Source organism: Lycorma delicatula, chromosome 9, assembly GCF_047948215.1.
Source record: "Lycorma delicatula isolate Av1 chromosome 9, ASM4794821v1, whole genome shotgun sequence".
Classification (NCBI taxonomy): Eukaryota; Metazoa; Arthropoda; class Insecta; order Hemiptera; family Fulgoridae; genus Lycorma; species Lycorma delicatula.
In genome coordinates this window covers 82,461,086-82,479,872 of record NC_134463.1, presented here as the reverse complement: position 1 = coordinate 82,479,872, position 18,787 = coordinate 82,461,086, and the positions used below count along the sequence as shown (strand labels likewise).

Below are 18,787 nucleotides of genomic sequence, written 5' to 3'. Positions count from 1 at the left end.
AGTAACAAAATTAAGATTATTAAAATTATTAAAGAATCACAATTTTGTTATTTTTTTCTAAAGAAAAAAGGAAAAGAAAAATATTTTAAATAAGAAAACAATTTTTACTGTTTGAAAAAATGTACCTTTAGAAAAGTATAAAATTTAACCGTAAACTTTGTGATTGTCTGAAAACTAAGCCTGACAACGTTTCATTTAGAAAATAATAAATTTCCTATTTTTTAAGGCATTCAATTAAAATAAAAAAAAATCTGATGTGGAGACCACATTACTTCCTTGTACGCCTATTAAATTACATATACACATTTTGTTTAAAATGAAGAGTACATAAAATTTTATTTCATTAACAACTTCAGATATTTTTTCTTTTTTTTTCTTCTTGTTATTACTGAATTATTTATTGCAAATCTTTTTTTACAATCACAGGTTAATAATTATTAATAAATCAACATATTTAAATTTTAAAAAAAAGTTTAAAAAAGGGAGATGAAGTCTGATTGGAACCGATGTGCCTTTCCCTTGTAAGATCCAAATATTTCATTATTTAAATTTTTATTTGGCTGTAACTCTGGAACCAATTAAAATAGATACCGTCTTAATGAGGGTTCTTTACGGCAGTTAAGAAAAAGTAAAAAAATCTAAAGGGTTTTGATTTTGGGTTTTTTTGGATTCGTTTGGTTCAGTCGATTGCAATCAAAATGGGAGGTGCCCAACTAAATGTTACAACAGTCCTAAATCCAAAATTTTTACATCCTAAGGCTAATCGTTTTTGAGTTATGCGAGATACTTACGTACGTACAGACGTCACGCCAAAACTAGTCAAAATGGAATCAGGGTTGATTAAAATGGACATTTCCGTTGAAATCTGAAAACCTAAATTTTTCGCGATCACAATACTTCCTTTACTTTGTATACGGAGGTAAAAAAATTAAGAAAAATTATTACTAAGAATTATTATTATTATCATCAAGAATTAAGAAAATTATAATTTATTTTAGAAAAAAATATTAAATTATTTTTAAGCCTTAAGGATGTTCGCATACCCTTGGAAATAAAGTTTGCCAACGAACAGCATCCCCACAAAGTAAAATTGATATTTAGAAAAGATAATACTAAAATGTTTAAGAATATATACTCGTATATTCATATCTTATACATAAACCCTACAGTTTGTTTGTTTGTATATTCCCGCATCACACGACTGCTTTCATTTTTATGAGTCCCAAACTTTAAAAATTATGGTGATTCACGACTCCAAGAACAAGGCATGTTGCTTCATCAGAAAAAAAGATGAGCTGCAGGTAGTTTTCATCAGCAAAAATAAAGTTACTTTAACATGTTCATTAGTAACTAAACTCTTTGTGGCTTATATTTATATCTAATTTCATAGAATAGCTGCATTTTATAAGCATGAAGTTTCAATAATTTGTAACAATAATATGGACAAAACTTTCGATATATTAAATTCTTCTTCTTCTTTTTTTTTTTATTCTTTTAACCTCCGGGACTACCGTTAGGAATTGCTTCAGAGGATGAGATGAATGATTTGTAGCGTGTGTGAAAATGCTATGCCTGACCGGGATTCGAACCCGGGACCTCTGGATGAAAGTCCGAGACGCTACCATTCGCGTCACGGAGGCTGGAAAAGGAATATACAATTTCCAACCACGAACTGAACTTTTTGGACTTGGCTGGAAAACAGTAGAATTTTTTCTGTGCTTTCGGTACTTGTCTTGGGCTTAACCGGCAAGTGTCCTTTCTAAACGCTTCTGGTTTCAAAACACTGTTAACATCAATTATGTATGACTTTGTCATTCGGATAATTTTTACTATAGATACGCGTTTAATTCTTTGTATGATGATAAGTGATTTGGTTACTGCTAACCGATACAAGAACTGTTTTTTCTTTCCTTTGTGGCAATGCTAGGTACTTAAGCCCGGATTCGTAACATTTTGGCCTGTGGTACAGTATGACTCATTCATCAGTTATCTGACGGAGAATGAGTAAACAAAAAATTAATTGCTGTTTCAAGATTACGCGTAGAATATTATTGGGTGTTGTAAAATAAATAGTTTATTCGTTCTTGAAACGCAGGAGTTCTTTAACGGCCACCCGGTACATAAAAATACATTAGCTTTTTCAACCAAGAATTTTGTATTTTTGGACATTTAATTTAATAACTGTTTATTAAAAACTGTTTTCACAATTAGAAAAATTCTTATCACAATATCAAAATTTGTCTGAATATTTATAAGACTGACAAAATATACAGAATTTTGTATATTGAATATATTTTATACTGAATGTAAAAATATATTCACACATTTGAAGTCACATATTCTCTACATAATTCATGGATTATTTTTCTTTTTTTTTTGTTGTTGTACGAAAGTGTAAAAAAAATATTTTTGATGTATTTATGTAAGATTTTAAGAAAATAAGTAACATACTTTAAAAGAATTTTTCTAAGAAAATTAATTTTAAATTTCATTGTTATTTTTCTGTCTCTGTTTATTTGGTATCAATAAATAAATAAAGCTCTATTTAGAAATAGACTTCTGACATTGACGTTTGTCTTACAACTCATCAATACTACCAGTCATGTAGTAAAAGAAAAAAAGATAAATTTTTAACAGCCAGTGCAGCCAACATGTCCAACAGTAAAGGAACGGTTGAATATAAATTGGAACTTTAATAAAATATTTAAGTCTGTTTGTACTTCAGTAGGGATCTACCGGGTCATAAATGTGGCAACCCTGATACTATGCCAAATGTCAAAATTAATAGATAAACAGGTAGGGTCTACTGAAGTATATAGTGGTACCGTGTAGAGTGCAGTAATACACGTAACATAACATAGAAACTGAATTCAGAAACGCTATCAAGCGAGCGGTGTGTCTATGTATAGAGTTTGTTGCTATATCAATCGAGTTTACGGTGGTCGTAGTGTAACCAATAAAATAAATATTTAGTAGCGTCTTGATACATCTTCCTGAATATTGTATGATATAACATAAACTTAACTACAGAAACTATAAAAGCCTATCTTAAAATAAATTTTATGATCTCACATCATTTGCATGTTTCTATCTATGATTATTTTCTATGGATTTATTTTGGTAATGTTGTTTCTGTTTTTTCTTTTTATTACGCGTTAAACCGTATTTTTCATTTCGATTCTATTTTACTGAAATGCTATAAAATTCCTGAATAAAATATTAATTATTATGACTAAACGGTGAATGATAAACACCTCAGAAATATATATGAATATTTGTTAAGTATGTCTTTTTATAATATGCTAAAGTGTTTAAAAAATACAGTTTCAATATGTAACACAAAAAATGAGCTATACTAAACAGTTATTAGATAAAAACAACCTAAAATCGTCCAAGAACGTTCACATAAACTAACCATAAACAATTTTAACATAATCTTTTGATAGTCATACTATCATAGTTGTAAAGGAATTAGTAAAAGAAACCATAAAATATAATAAAATAATAAAAGAATTTTTCAACTCTAATTACCGAGGGGTTCATCCTTAATAAAATACAATTTAAGGTGAAAATCATGTGGAACATTAAAGTATGTAGGTATGGTGGTATAGAATTATATAAAAAAATTATCTACCTTCCAGTAAAATTTTAACATATGTTACTCACGGTGATCAAATCCCCCCATCCTTTTGACGAATAGTAAATAAATTAAATGACATCACTGAAGTCATCGTAAAAAAATTCATAAAAATCGTTTATCCAGTGAAAGATATCAAGCAAAACGGTAATATCGTAAAAAAATGTGTATATATACACCCTTATTATCCCCACCCCTGAATAAAATTCTAAAATTCCAGAAACGACAAATAAGAAAAAAGGGCATTTACTAACCACTGCTTTATGGGAGTTTCATACGACCAAACAGCATCATGAAATATCTTAACCTTTAGGTATAAAGGGTGTTAAATTAAGTAAACAGATTTTACCTACAAATTGAGTAAAATGTTCTATACAGAAATCTCTTTCTCCCTGACATTTAAATGGTACCAATGCCGCAATTAGAAATTATCGATTCTAATTTCATCCAAATTGTTTAATCCAGTCTAAAGATATCAATGAAAAACACACGTAAAAATACATACACAAATCTTTACGAAACTTTTAAATGCTAAAATTGTGTTGCTTAAATTGCATCTCGATGTGATCTCCTGATTACAGCCGACATACTGGCTATCGGATCTGAGTAAGGATCCAGACCTACTAGTTATTTTTATATAACATCGGATATATTGTCTGTGCATACTTCTGTAAAGATTAGCTACGATTCAACGTCTCATCATTTGCCTGTTCTACTGATTATAAGCACGGGGCAATTAGAAAGAAAAAATCCCCTTATCCTACAAAACAGGACAGATTGGGAGTCTTACAGGAGCTGGATCGAGAATGGCTGGTATAGACTATGCAACCGGCTACCTGACATCGGTTTTACAGGAAGCAACACATCAATTTAGGAAATCATGCCGATTTCTTAAATCAAATCTTGAAGAAGCAAACTCTAGGATAGCTTTTACTATGAAAAGTAACTGAAAATGGTTTCTTATTCAATTAATAATTTTCAAAAGCCAAAGTATAACAAGACAAATATGTATTATACTTAATAATAATTGTAAAAATGTAATGGATCTCTTATTTTGATTTTTTTATTTCTACTGTTGCAGATATCGATTTAAATTTTCGTTAACCTAACCAATCGACCAATTCTTTTTTATTCTGCATTAGAGGAGTATATTTTAGGTGAGAAGAGGCCGAGAGATCGATCCAGCTTTAACGTTTTTACTAAGCTTTACATTACAAAGAAAACAGAGGTTTTAAAATAAGGAGATCCCTGAGGTATTTGTTGGATACAAAAAAGAAGGTTGGCGTACCTGTCCCTCACCGTTTTCTCTCTCCAGCTTATAGGTAGTTGTAGATGAATAATTTATCAAAATTTATACTAATAAGAAATATTTATTTAAATTTTTTTACATTATTCGAAAAAACCCAGTTATTATTTTCTGTTCTAATTTACCATACAATTTTTTTTTTAAGTTTAAAAATGTTTTATTAATTAACACAGAATAATTGTCTGATCAACTTTAATACGATTTATTACCTTTACACAGTCTATAATATTTTCTACCAATCACTGAATGTTTTTGTGCCAAACATTAAATGAAATGAGAACAAATTATTTCCTTACTTCATCTACTAAAATAAAGGTAAAATAAACTTGATTTAAATCAAATTTCTACTCCGACATCTCTAAAATTTTCCTATCTCACTCACTCACTCACTCACTCTCTCATTTACTGCCTTTCGTAGAAAGGACAGACTAGGCCTTAACGTCACTCTCTGAATGAGGACAATTAATCAACTAATCTCATAATCTCAGTTTCTCTTGACATTCAGAGATAGAATTGAGAGAATAGTAACCATCTTTAATTCCCAAATGAAGATGACTAATCACGCATACATACGCGTTTAATTATACACACGCGTGTGCAGGAAAACACACACACACACACACACACACACACACACACACACACACACACACACACACACACACACACACACACACACACACACAAACACACACACACTATTGAGCACTTATTCGGTAATAAGGACTTAATTTCATAATTAAATTAGAAATGTACAATAAAAATTTGACCTTTTAAAATACCCAATCGAATACAAGCAACAACTTATTTTTAAACGGATTAATATAGAAGCTCAAAAATTAGGAATAATATACCCAATTTATTGTACAACATAAAGTGTTGTACAATAAATTGGGTCTAGCTAACCGTGGCTGAGTGAGTACTGTTTCTGCAATTTCATTTGGAGGTCCAGAGTTCGAATCCTGGTCAGGGATGGAATATGCTGTCAATCTGAACAGAACTAATAGCTATTGATCCCTGCTCTTTAATGAAAAAAAAAATTGGGTTGAAATATGATTCCTACATTATTTGTCAGGCTACCCAATTAAATAGAAAGAAAGTAAAAAAGAAACTCACCTGTAATTTAAAAAAATGATCTGTTCAAGTAAAAGTTTGAGTTGGTACAGTTTATTATACAAGTTAACAAATTAGCAGGTAGTTTTTAAGTACACGTTAACCTCATTTTATATAAAGAATACTATTTTAATTTTAAAATCAATCTACCAGATTGATCTAGTGGTAAATTCGTCGTCATAAATCAGCTGATTTCAAAGTCGAAGTCCTCAGGTTCAAATCCTAATAAAGATAGTTGTATTTGGATTTAAATTCTAGATCGTGTATACCGGTATTCTTTGGTGGTTGGGTTTCAATTAATAATACGCCTCAGGAATGGTCGGCCTGAGTTTGTTCATGACTACACATTTAACGGTACAGTTACACTACACTGATAAGGCGGTAATTACTTTAGTTGTTGATACGACTATAAATAAAAGTATTAAAGAAAAATTAAAATAAACAAGTCATTATAAAGGGAATCTGTAATCGTATATAAATTGAAAATACGGTAAAACATTACTAGATAATTTGTAATCTTTTTTTTGTAATTCGTGGTCAAAAAAAAATATTTTTGATATACGAGCTTTTCTTGAGTACAAATTTAAAATAATGAATGAGAATTTCATTAATACTACCGCAACGTAACGTATCATCTCAAGATTAATTCACTGACAACGGTTTGGAGTCAATTATAGAATGACATTTTTCTTTACTTCAGTTTTTGCTTATTTTTAATATTTTTGAATGACATTCGATAAAACAATATCTTTTTTAAATTGAAATAGACTTTATCTATAAAATATTAGAAAAAATTCTGAAGCGTTAAAATATAAAATATAAATTTATGACTGTTACAGTATAATAAATTGAAAATATAATTTACAAAATTTAGTACAAAGTAAAATTTATCGAGGCAATAATGAATGAGCGGGGAAAAAATGAAGATAATGACAACATTTTCTACTGAAGAAATATACGTAGTAAGAAAATGTATGAAGAATATTATAGATACATATCTTCAGTCGTAATCAGGGATAAAACTAAGCATTTTCGAGATAAGTATGTAATCTAGTCACTACGAATTTACAGCCAATAAATGTGATAGAAAATTTCACTATTCTTAAAAAATTTTCAAAAATTAAATATTTTAAAAATAAAATCTTCATAAATAATGTTCGGTAATAATATTATAAAAGTTAGGAAAATAAAACAATTTTTATTTTAGATTAATCAATTTTCTACACGATTTAGTAACGTAATATACAATACTTAACATTATTTCAAAACAGAAGTTCTTTTCCTGTTTAGCCTCCGGAACCACCGTAAGGTATTACTTCAGAGGATGATATGTATAAATGAAAATGAAATGTAATCTTGTTAAGTCTCAGGTCGATCATTCCTGAGATGTGTGGTTAATTGAAAACCTAACCACCATAGAACATGGGTATCCACGATCTAGTACTCAAATCCGTATAAAAATAAATGCCATTACTAGGATTTGACCCTTAAACTCCGACTTTAAGATCAGCTGATTTGCGATGACAAGTTTACCATTAGATCAAAACCCGGTTGGTATTCAAAATAATAAAGGCTACATAGAAACCTTTTCTAAATTTATTGTAATTTCCTTATTCTATATTTCATCTTATTACATATAAAAACTACGCGGAAAAATGAAAATTTTACTACGAATGTTTAAAGGTTAAATAATATAATATTGTTCAATGTCGGTAATATAAGTTACTAAAGTTTAGAAATAAGTTTATATCTCAAAGTAATTATAATTGTAGTAAGTGTTTTGACAAATCAGAAATGACGAAATTGAAAATATAAATCAAATTTATGAAATTGCTGTTTTTGAAAAGCCCACCCTAACCTGTTTGATAAAATAGTAGATTTCCACACACGGCGGTTGGCCGGATCACGTTGTCATTTTAGACACATTGTTACGACATGTGTGAGGTTAAAAATTAATTTTTAATCTTACATTAATAACAATCATTTACGCACAATCATTTTTTCCATTGAATAATAAAGAAAAGCAGTTAACTTTTCATACCATTGTTTATATGAATCATCATAAGTTTTTAGTCAATTGTAATATAACCTATTATTACTGCACTCGCCGACCGATGCTACTTTTTTTTAATAATAAAAATAAATACATGATATTATATCGCTAATTAGATATATCACCTGACTTTTGGTCAGGTGATTTTAGAGTAATTAACTCAGCGTCAAATAATGGGCAGGCAGGAGTAGGTTTCGTGATGAACAAGAAGATAGGGAGGAGAGTGGAGTATTTCAAAACGCATAGCGATAGAATCATTGTAATAAGGATAAAATCAAAACCTAAACCGACAACGATTGTTAACGTTTATATGCCTACAAGCGCCCATGATGATGATGAGGTAGAGTGTGTATACGAAGAGATTGATGAAGCAATTAAACACGTAAAGGGAGATGAAAATTTAATAATAGTTGGAGATTGGAATGCAAGCATTGGAAAAGGCAAGGAAGGAAATATAGTGGGTGAATATGGGCTGGGCAAAAGGAATGAAAGAGGGGACCGACTTATAGAATTTTGCACGAAGTATAATTTAGTAATTGCCAACACCCAATTTAAAAATCATAATAGAAGAATATACACTTGGAAAAAGCCAGGCGATACTGGAAGGTATCAGATAGATTATATCATGGTTAAGCAAAGATTTAGAAATCAACTCGTTGACTGCAAAACTTACCCTGGAGCAGACATTGATAGCGACCATAATTTGGTGATAATGAAATGTAGATTGGGGTTTAAAAACCTGAAGAAAAGTTGTCAGATGAATCGGTGGAATTTAGAGAAGCTTGAGGAAGAGGAGGTAAAGAAGATTTTTGAGGAGGACATCGCAAGAGGTCTGAGTAAAAAAGATATGGTAGAAAATGTAGAAGAAGAATGGGAGAATGTTAAAAAGGAAATTCTTAAATCAGCAGAAGCAAACTTAGGCGGAATAAAGAGAACTGGTAGAAAACCTTGGGTTTCAGACGATATATTGCAGCTGATGGATGAACGTAGAAAATATAAGAATGCTAATGATGAAGAAAGTAAAAGGAACTATCGGCAATTAAGAAATGCTATAAATAGGAAATGCAAACTGGCGAAAGAAGAGTGGATTAAAGAAAAGTGTTCAGAAGTGGAAAGAGAAATGAACATTGGTAAAATAGACGGAGCATACAGGAAAGTTAAGGAAAATTTTGGGGTACATAAATTAAAATCTAATAATGTGTTAAACAAAGATGGTACACCAATATATAATACGAAAGGTAAAGTCGATAGATGGGTGGAATATATTGAAGAGTTATACGGAGGAAATGAATTAGAAAATGGTGTTATAGAGGAAGAAGAGGAAGTTGAGGAGGATGAAATGGGAGAAACAATACTGAGATCTGAATTTAAGAGAGCATTAAAAGATTTAAATGGCAGAAAGGCTCCTGGAATAGACGGAATACCTGTAGAATTACTGCGCAGTGCAGGTGAGGAAGCGATTGATAGATTATACAAACTGGTGTGTAATATTTATGAAAAAGGGGAATTTCCGTCAGACTTCAAAAAAAGTGTTATAGTTATGATACCAAAGAAAGCAGGGGCAGATAAATGTGAAGAATACAGAACAATTAGTTTAACTAGTCATGCATCAAAAATCTTAACTAGAATTTTATACAGAAGAATTGAGAGGAGAGTGGAAGAAGTGTTAGGAGAAGACCAATTTGGTTTCAGGAAAAGTATAGGGACAAGGGAAGCAATTTTAGGCCTCAGATTAATAGTAGAAGGAAGATTAAAGAAAAACAAACCAACATACTTGGCGTTTATAGACCTAGAAAAGGCTTTCGATAACGTAGATTGGAATAAAATGTTCAGCATTTTAAAAAAATTCGGGTTCAAATACAGAGATAGAAGAACAATTGCTAACATGTACAGGAACCAAACAGCAACAATAACAATTGAAGAACATAAGAAAGAAGCCCTAATAAGAAAGGGAGTCCGACAAGGATGTTCCCTATCTCCGTTACTTTTTAATCTTTACATGGAACTAGCAGTTAATGATATTAAAGAACAATTTAGATTCGGAGTAACAGTACAAGGTGAAAAGATAAAGATGCTACGATTTGCTGATGATATAGTAATTCTAGCCGAGAGTAAAAAGGATTTAGAAGAAACAATGAATGGCATAGATGAAGTCCTACGCAAGAACTATCGCATGAAAATAAACAAGAACAAAACAAAAGTAATGAAATGTAGTAGAAATAACAAAGATGGACCCCTGAATGTGAAAATAGGAGGAGAAAAGATTATGGAGGTAGAAGAATTTTGTTATTTGGGAAGTAAAATTACTAAAGATGGACGAAGCAGGAGCGATATAAAATGCCGAATAGCACAAGCTAAACGAGCCTTCAGTAAGAAATATAATTTGTTTACATCAAAAATGAATTTAAATGTCAGGAAAAGATTTTTGAAAGTGTATGTTTGGAGTGTCGCTTTATATGGAAGTGAAACTTGGACAATCGGAGTATCTGAGAAGAAAAGATTAGAAGCTTTTGAAATGTGGTGCTATAGGAGAATGTTAAAAATCAGATGGGTGGATAAAGTGACAAATGAAGAGGTATTGCGGCAAATAGATGAAGAAAGAAGCATTTGGAAGAATATAGTTAAAAGAAGAGACAGACTTATAGGCCACATACTAAGGCATCCTGGAATAGTCGCTTTAATATTGGAAGGACAGGTAGAAGGGAAAAATTGTGTAGGCAGGCCACGTTTGGAGTATGTAAAACAAATTGTTGGGGATGTAGGATGTAGAGGGTATACTGAAATGAAACGACTAGCACTAGATAGGGAATCTTGGAGAGCTGCATCAAACCAGTCAAATGACTGAAGACAAAAAAAAAAAAAAAAAAAAAAAATTAGATATTTATAATGTAAGAATTATTTACCTTTATTGCCGCAACTGTTGTGTAATAAACAATGAAAACCACATTAACTTTTCACTTTACTTTATTAACAGTTGACGAAAACAGTTCACGTTAGGTGTAAGTTGTGTGTCTCTCTTCTACTCGGACGCATGGGCCAATCGAGTGGAAGAGAGATAGATGCGACACAAACCGAACGCTTAGGCCGATCATGCCTCTCTCTTGCACGCTCGGCACAGGCGGAATGAGACAATGAGTCATGCTTTTTAGTACGTGCTGCCGGCGTTCATCGATTTATAAGACGTTGTCACGTCAAAAAAAATCATAAATATGTTTTAAAGAACGTTAAAGAAATTTTTTTATAGTAATGGATTTACTCAAAGTATCAATACCTATTTTTATTTTAATTGCAAAATAATTTTAATATATTATATTTTATATATTTTTTATATAATTGTTATTCTATCCATATTTAATATACATTTATTCCATTAAAATATGATATTTACATGAAAACATATTAGAGTTTTTGTATTAATTATTCTGCATTCTTAATGATCTTTAAAAAAAGTTAATAAATAAACGAATTTTGAAAAACTAGAAAGTAAATACGAAAAATCAATTTGTTCGATTATAACTTTACAAGAAATAGTTTTCTTTTTCCATTTCAACAATATATATAAACCATATTAGCGTATTCAAAATTATATTCTTCTTTTATATATATATATATATATATATATATATACTGGTAACAGATCAAATCTAAATCGCTCAGTCTGTTGTCATTTAATATAAATGCATATTTCTGTTTAAGTAACATATTCCGAGCTGAACTAGAATAAAGGACATGAAAACCTTAATTTAAATATATTTTTAATCCTAGATCTAAACGGAAATAAAAATCCAACAAAATTTATGATAATTTTTTTTATATTTAGCTAAAAAAAAACTAACCTGAAGAAATTAAATTTTTAGACCATTTTATTTTTAAACGGGATGAATATATCACTAAACCCTAGGGAAAATGGGTTTGTAATATATGCACCGGAACTCCTGTTTGTTGGTAGAAACGACTAATGAGAGAACAGATTCTCCCCATTGGGAGTTTTGACTCGATGTTGTGTTTAGATACTTCCGCATACCACTGTACTAGGAATAGGTTAGAGGATTCCTCAGGGAAACCTCAGTCTGTTGTGTTTCTGTCCCTGTTATGTTTTTAACTCTTGTTTATGAAGAAAAAGCGAAATGATATTACATGTTTATTAACTGGTTAATAATTCTTTATTTGGTTTAGTAATGTGCTGATTTCTATTTTTTTCTCATTTATTACATAATATAATAGAAACTAGTCAGCAAAAGAAGATGTATGTAAATATATCCACCTATAATAATTTCCAGTTATGAAATTAGTGCAAAAAATTATAAAATTAAAATTAAATTAAACTAAGTAATTTAAATATATATTAAATGAGATTAGACTAGTTCAGCAGTTTAAATATTTAGAGTAAATGATCGACTGCAAACTAAGCAAAAAGTTTAACTTGACGGACTTACAATAATAGGTTCTGTTTAAACAGAACCTGTTTAAACAAAAATTACAAGAAGGGAGTCTGGAGAATTCCCACTAACGAAACCGTATACAAAGAAATCAATTTTTTATCAGCGCGATAAAAAAGGGGATTTCTCATTTTTTAAGAATGGCTGAATGCGGAATTCTGAAACCACTGGTTTTCAGGAATATGGAAAAGAAAACCAGTGGAAAATACGTCAAGAAATTAAGAAGGATTTCCAAGAAACTGGACTGTGGATCAAGGACGTTTTCGACAAAAAACAAAAAAACAAAATATAAACAACGCTCTCAAAGCACACACAATCTCTACAGAAAAGAACCAAAGATGCACAGTAGAGGTTACAGACGAAATGCGAAAAGAAAGTTCAGACCACTTTAAAAAGTACTGGCAGAACCGGAAGGTTAAAGCAGTGCGCTCTTTGAAGAACACCGGAAATTGATCGACTAAATGATCCAATATGGCCTCAAAAGACAAAAATACGTAAACATCAATTTACACATACGAAAAATGAAGAATTTAACGTTGGCTATCATAATCCTACTCACCGCAGCCTTAAAACCAGACATACTCGATATTCCAAAACATTACGTCAAATGTTTTAGCCATGATGTCCTCTGCCTGTCTGGAACAAGATGTCTTGGTGTCTTTCCCAGTAAAACTAGACGTAACAGTTGTATTTATCTCTGTGTTTCATGTTGTGGCCAAAATACGATAATTTTAGAATTTTGACAAAAAAAAAAGAAAAGAATTTTGATCCGATTTTTTTGGCCAAAATCGGAAGATGGGTGTAGAAATAGGGGAACTTTTTCGAAAAAAACAAAATATCGCCATAACTTTATTAAGTAAAATATCGAATTCGTTTAAAGTTCCTACTATTCTGTGGATAAGGGACTAAAACTTATCTAACTAAAGTTTTTTGATATCACCAACCATTGGCTCAGGGGATGGAGAAAATGGAGTTTTGAAGACAAAAAAAATTATATCTCTCTTAATAGGCACAGTATCGAATCGGTTTAAAGTAGTCGTTAGTTCTCTAAACATTACCTAAACCATTTGTCTGTAACAATTTTTTATTTGACCAATCTTTACGGCAAGAGATGACCAAAATATTGCTGGTAATGTAAGAAGGTGGGGCTTGTCGTATGCTAAACATGTGAAACTTTTTTCAAATGCAACCATTATCATATTGAGCAAATTTTAAGTTTTTCTTAACTTTATGGTAGAAATCTTTTCTGGTTCCTTTTTAATCCGGCTAAGAGTCGTTTATTTTGTTATCCTTAACATCCAATACACCTATATACACGGTTGTAACACCACATCTCGAAGGCTTCAAGCTTTTTAATAGATGATTCAGTGAGTAGTATGGGGTGAGGATTCCACCCCATACAACAGGGTAGAGGATAGCATCTGAACATTCTTGTTTGCAAACCAATGAAAGGTCTGGTGACACAAACACGTTTTTAAATCAATAGAAGGCTTATCTGATCTGGCCTTCTCAATTCCAGACTGTGTTCCTATCGTTCATCAATACTACCTCTAAAGCACAAAATTTCTTATCCTTCTAACGTTACCGCTGTCTGTAAACCCCTCATCTGCTCCTTACTGACGACCACGTAATTAGTCTTTCTGATGTTCAGTCTTAAGCCATAGAGAATTGTGGCTATTCTAAGTAATAGTATCTGGTTAGTAATAGCAACTAAGAATAGATGCCATTAAAAACTCGAAAGTTCGGCGGAAAGTGGAGGAAGATTTCACCGGTTCTAAGTAGGGGATAAAAAAGATTACCACCTTAAAGTTAAGAAAAACTTAAAATTTACTCAATAAAACAATAATTGAATGTGAAAAAAAAAATTCGCATGTTTAGCATACGATGAGACCCATCCTACAATTCCAGCAACATTTTGGTCATCCCTTTTCGTAAGGGTTGGTCATATCAAAACCTTTTTCAGACAATAGGTTGGTAATGTTTAGAGGACCACTTTAAACCGATTGGATACTGTGCCTATTAAGAAAGGTATGGTTTTTTTTGTTTTCAAAACCCCATTTTTCCGCCCCTGGGCCAATGGTTGGTGATATCAAAAAACTTTTCTTAGATTGGTTTTAGGCCATTATTCACAGAATAGTAGGAACTTCAAATGAATTCGATATTTTACTTAATAAGAATGTTATAGTGATTTATTTATTTTTTTCGTAAAAGCCCCCATTTCCACCCCCATCGTCCGATTTTGCCCATTAAAATGATTGGTGCAACATTACCGCAGTTATCGTGTCCAGATGAACGTGAAATATATATATTTAAATGGTATATATAAAATCTAGAACTGACAGTAGTTTTGGGGTCTAGGGAATGTGAAACACGAAGATAGATCGAAATTTTCCGGAAGTCGAATCATGGTACCCATTACAATAGTTAGATTTCTTATGAAATCTACCTCAAAGGACGGAACTCGGATTTTATTGCGATAGGCTAGAAGGAAACAGCAACTATAAAGAACGTTTCATATATCAAGGTACTCAGAGATAGTAAATTTGGTTGTAAAAAGAAGTGTAGAATGATAATAAGAAAAATAATACTGTAATTAGAATAATGAAACGAAAAAATTAAGGATGTGTAATATAAGAAGTAAGTTGATATAATGAAAATGTGAATGTGCATCAGATCAGTTAAATGACTGATGGCCTAGGAAATCAGAATGATAATATTCTGCTTATCTGGATTTGTTACACTTCATCCCCTATGATCGTATTGTAAGTTGAAGCCAGAAAGGTGATTAAACCGTAAAAATCTCGCCAGGTCACATTCGTATGAAGATACTTTTATACGGATTTGAATACTAGATCGTGGATACCGGTGTTCTTTGATGTTTGGATTTTAATTAAACTTATCTCAAGAATGTGTCGATCTGAGACTGTACAAGACTACACTTCATTTACATTCATACACCTCATCCTCATTCATTCTCTGAATATTCTGCTTATCTGGATTTGTTACACATCATCCCCTATGATCGTATTGTAAGTTGAAGCCAGACAGGTGATTAAACCGTAAAAGTCTCGCCAGGTCACATTCGTATGAAGATACTTTTATACGGATTTGAATACTAGATCGTGGATACCGGTGTTCTTTGATGTTTGGATTTTAATTAAACTTATCTCAAGAATGTGTCGATCGAAAGTTCGGCGGAAAGTGGAGGAAGATTTCACCGGTTCTAAGTAGGGGATAAAAAAGATTTCCACCTTAAAGTTAAGAAAAACTTCAAATTTACTCAATACGACAATAATTGAATGTGAAAAAAAAAATTTCGCATGTTTAGCATACGATGAGACCCATCCTACAATTCCAGCAACATTTTGGTCATCCCTTTTCGTAAGGGTTGGTCATATCAAAACCTTTTTCAGACAATAGGTTGGTAATGTTTAGAGGACTAACGACCACTTTAAACCGATTGGATACTGTGCCTATTAAGAAAGGTATGGTTTTTTTTTTGTTTTCAAAACCCCATTTTTCCGCCCCTGGGCCAATGGTTGGTGATATCAAAAAACCTTTCTTAGATTGGTTTTAGGCCATTATTCACAGAATAGTAGGACCTTCAAACGAATTCGATAATACTGTACATTGTAATACTGTACTTGTAATACTGTACAAGACTACACTTCATTTACATTCATACACCTCATCCTCATTCATTCTCTGAAGTAATACCTTACGGTGGTTTCGGAGGCTAAACAAAAAAAGAAAGTCACACTCATATAACCCCAGATTTTTTTTTTAGCCGGGCTCTGTAACGGTTGTGTTCTTTTTTCGTCTAATCAGTATATTTGTAACTTGTTATATCTATGGATCATCAAGATGATTATTTTAGATGTTCTTCTAATTTATATTTAATGTAATTAAACATTTTCAGATTCATTAGCTTCTACTTAAAAAAACAATAACAATTCTGCCTTTCCCAACTTTAGAAGGGGATTGAGAAACTCGCTCTATACTTTCCAATCTTTTTTTTATTTCACAAATGTTCTCTTCTTTAAAAATCAGAATTTATTAAAAATATTATAAATAATAAATAAACAATCATCACTGCTGCTGAAGCACATCCTGTTTTAATTAAATCCACAATTCAACTCATAATATTGATGCTTGTAGCTTTATTTACTTTGCGTATTCATCGGCGTGAACTTGTGACCAGTGCCATTTATTTTGGTAACCAGTGTTAACTGCCCGTTTACCACTAGATGACACTATTCTACTGGCCGCAACGTTCCAATTCCGCTATTTCATACCAGTCAACAATATCACCTCTTTAATTTGACCAGTTTTATGAATTTCGGTCCCAGATATTTCTTCTTTACTATAAAAAGCTGTAATTTTCCCAGTAATTCATAGTTATTCCTTATTATATATTATTTGTTGACTGAATAGTGGTCTACAGAAACATTCAAAAAATATATACAATTGAATTTATAGTCTGAGCTTGGAATTTGAATAAAATTACCAGTCTAGACGTACTAATGATTAATATAGAGACTTGCATATATATATACAACAGTAAAATATATATTCAGATATTTTGTATTTTGCTAATGAATCACTTGTTGGTTTGACTCTTTAGAATCAAACAGCAATTTTGTATAAATTTATAAATTAAATAAATTCAAAATCAATGAATAAAAGATTGTAAATAAAATAAATTTATGCTTAGTTAATTGCACTATATGTCGTATAATAACAAAATAGAATACATGTCATGGCTTATGCAATATAAGTTCATATAAAACGTTCGGCGATTCATTTTGACCCGAACAGTATATTCATAAATATATATATATATATATATATATATATATATATATAGTAAATGGAAAAAAAATTACAATAAAATTTTTACCGAATTTTTAAGGTAACATTGATCCACATAAAACAAGTTTAAATACATTTCTGAATGTATTACATTAATTAAATTTTTTTCTCATTGTTTAATATCAAATAAATATAATAGAATACTCATTACAGTAAATATTATTAAATAAAACAACATATTATATTTAATTTAGTAAACATTAAATTATTTGTAATTAATATTTATTTACCTAATTTATAAACGTGGGATGCATTTCCACAGCAGTCTCTAACTTCTCTATTATCCCAGCCAACTGGGTAAACAGCACCTCCACCACAAACCAACACAGCTGCAAGCATATATAAAATAACCAAATTAACTACATTATTGTTAATGACTTGAAAAAATAATAATTTTTCCAATTACATTTTATTTATTATAATAATTGTCACTTTTATGTATAAAATAACCTTGCGTGTACTCTATACAGATTAAATATTGTTAATTGTTATTGTCATTTTGATTAATGATAGCCTGTCACGGTAGCATCATATATCATAGCTGGTTAAAAAGTTGAATGTAGCTTCATTTATAATAACTAAAGTGGTTATCTAAGCTCTGTGCTCACTAATATTGTGTTGACAGCCTACTACATATATATATATATATATATATATATATATATATATATATATATACACACATACACCGGTGTATTAGTGTATTATATTTATATTCCGCCCTATATATATATATATATATATACTACAATAATTAAAGTGTGTGTAATTACTATTGTTTTAAAATAATCCCTTTTCTTAAAAAAAAAACCCTTAATTTAAACATACATAATTTGAATTAGGTTTAAATTTAATCCTTCCCAACTATCAAATATCAAATTTTTTTTACGCCCTTACAATCACTTATTTAAAGAGAAGAAAAACTGTAAATTTAGAGAGATTTTTCAAACTAGTAAAAATTGTTTATAAATTCAATTTTTAATTAAAGTACTTTATCCTAAAAATTTTCCATGAAGATCATTCACGAAATTATTTTTCGATTCACTCAAATCTTTTTTAACATCTGGGTACATTCCCGTTAGCTTCCTTTTTATTGAAAACAAAGGTCTGATTAAATACTCAGATTCAAAACTACTCAAAAAAAAAACTATAATAGAATATACGAGTATATATGTTTTCTTTATTACAGAATATCTAGCTAACAAAGCCTTTGTAATAGATTGAAAAAGCTAACAGGTAGAAGGAATACAGTGAAAACCTGTTAAGAGTAGAAAAATAGTCTGATTAAATTCAGGGAGGAGAAAAATTGATAACGATTTCAGAAAGGATTTTATACTACAATCTAAATTTGAGCGTGAGGGTGTAAG

The 18,787-nt window shown here is 30.7% G+C and overlaps 1 protein-coding gene across 1 annotated transcript in view; it reads right to left on the bottom strand.

Annotated features, from left to right (window-relative positions):
* LOC142330478 (LHFPL tetraspan subfamily member 6 protein-like) overlaps window positions 1–18,787 on the bottom strand; it is a 641,459-nt gene that overhangs the window by 29,376 nt on the left and 593,296 nt on the right. The window contains exon 5 of the mRNA XM_075375742.1: window positions 17,651–17,749. Within this exon, the coding sequence (XP_075231857.1) occupies window positions 17,651–17,749 (99 nt within the window). The remainder of the gene's footprint in view (window positions 1–17,650; window positions 17,750–18,787) is intronic.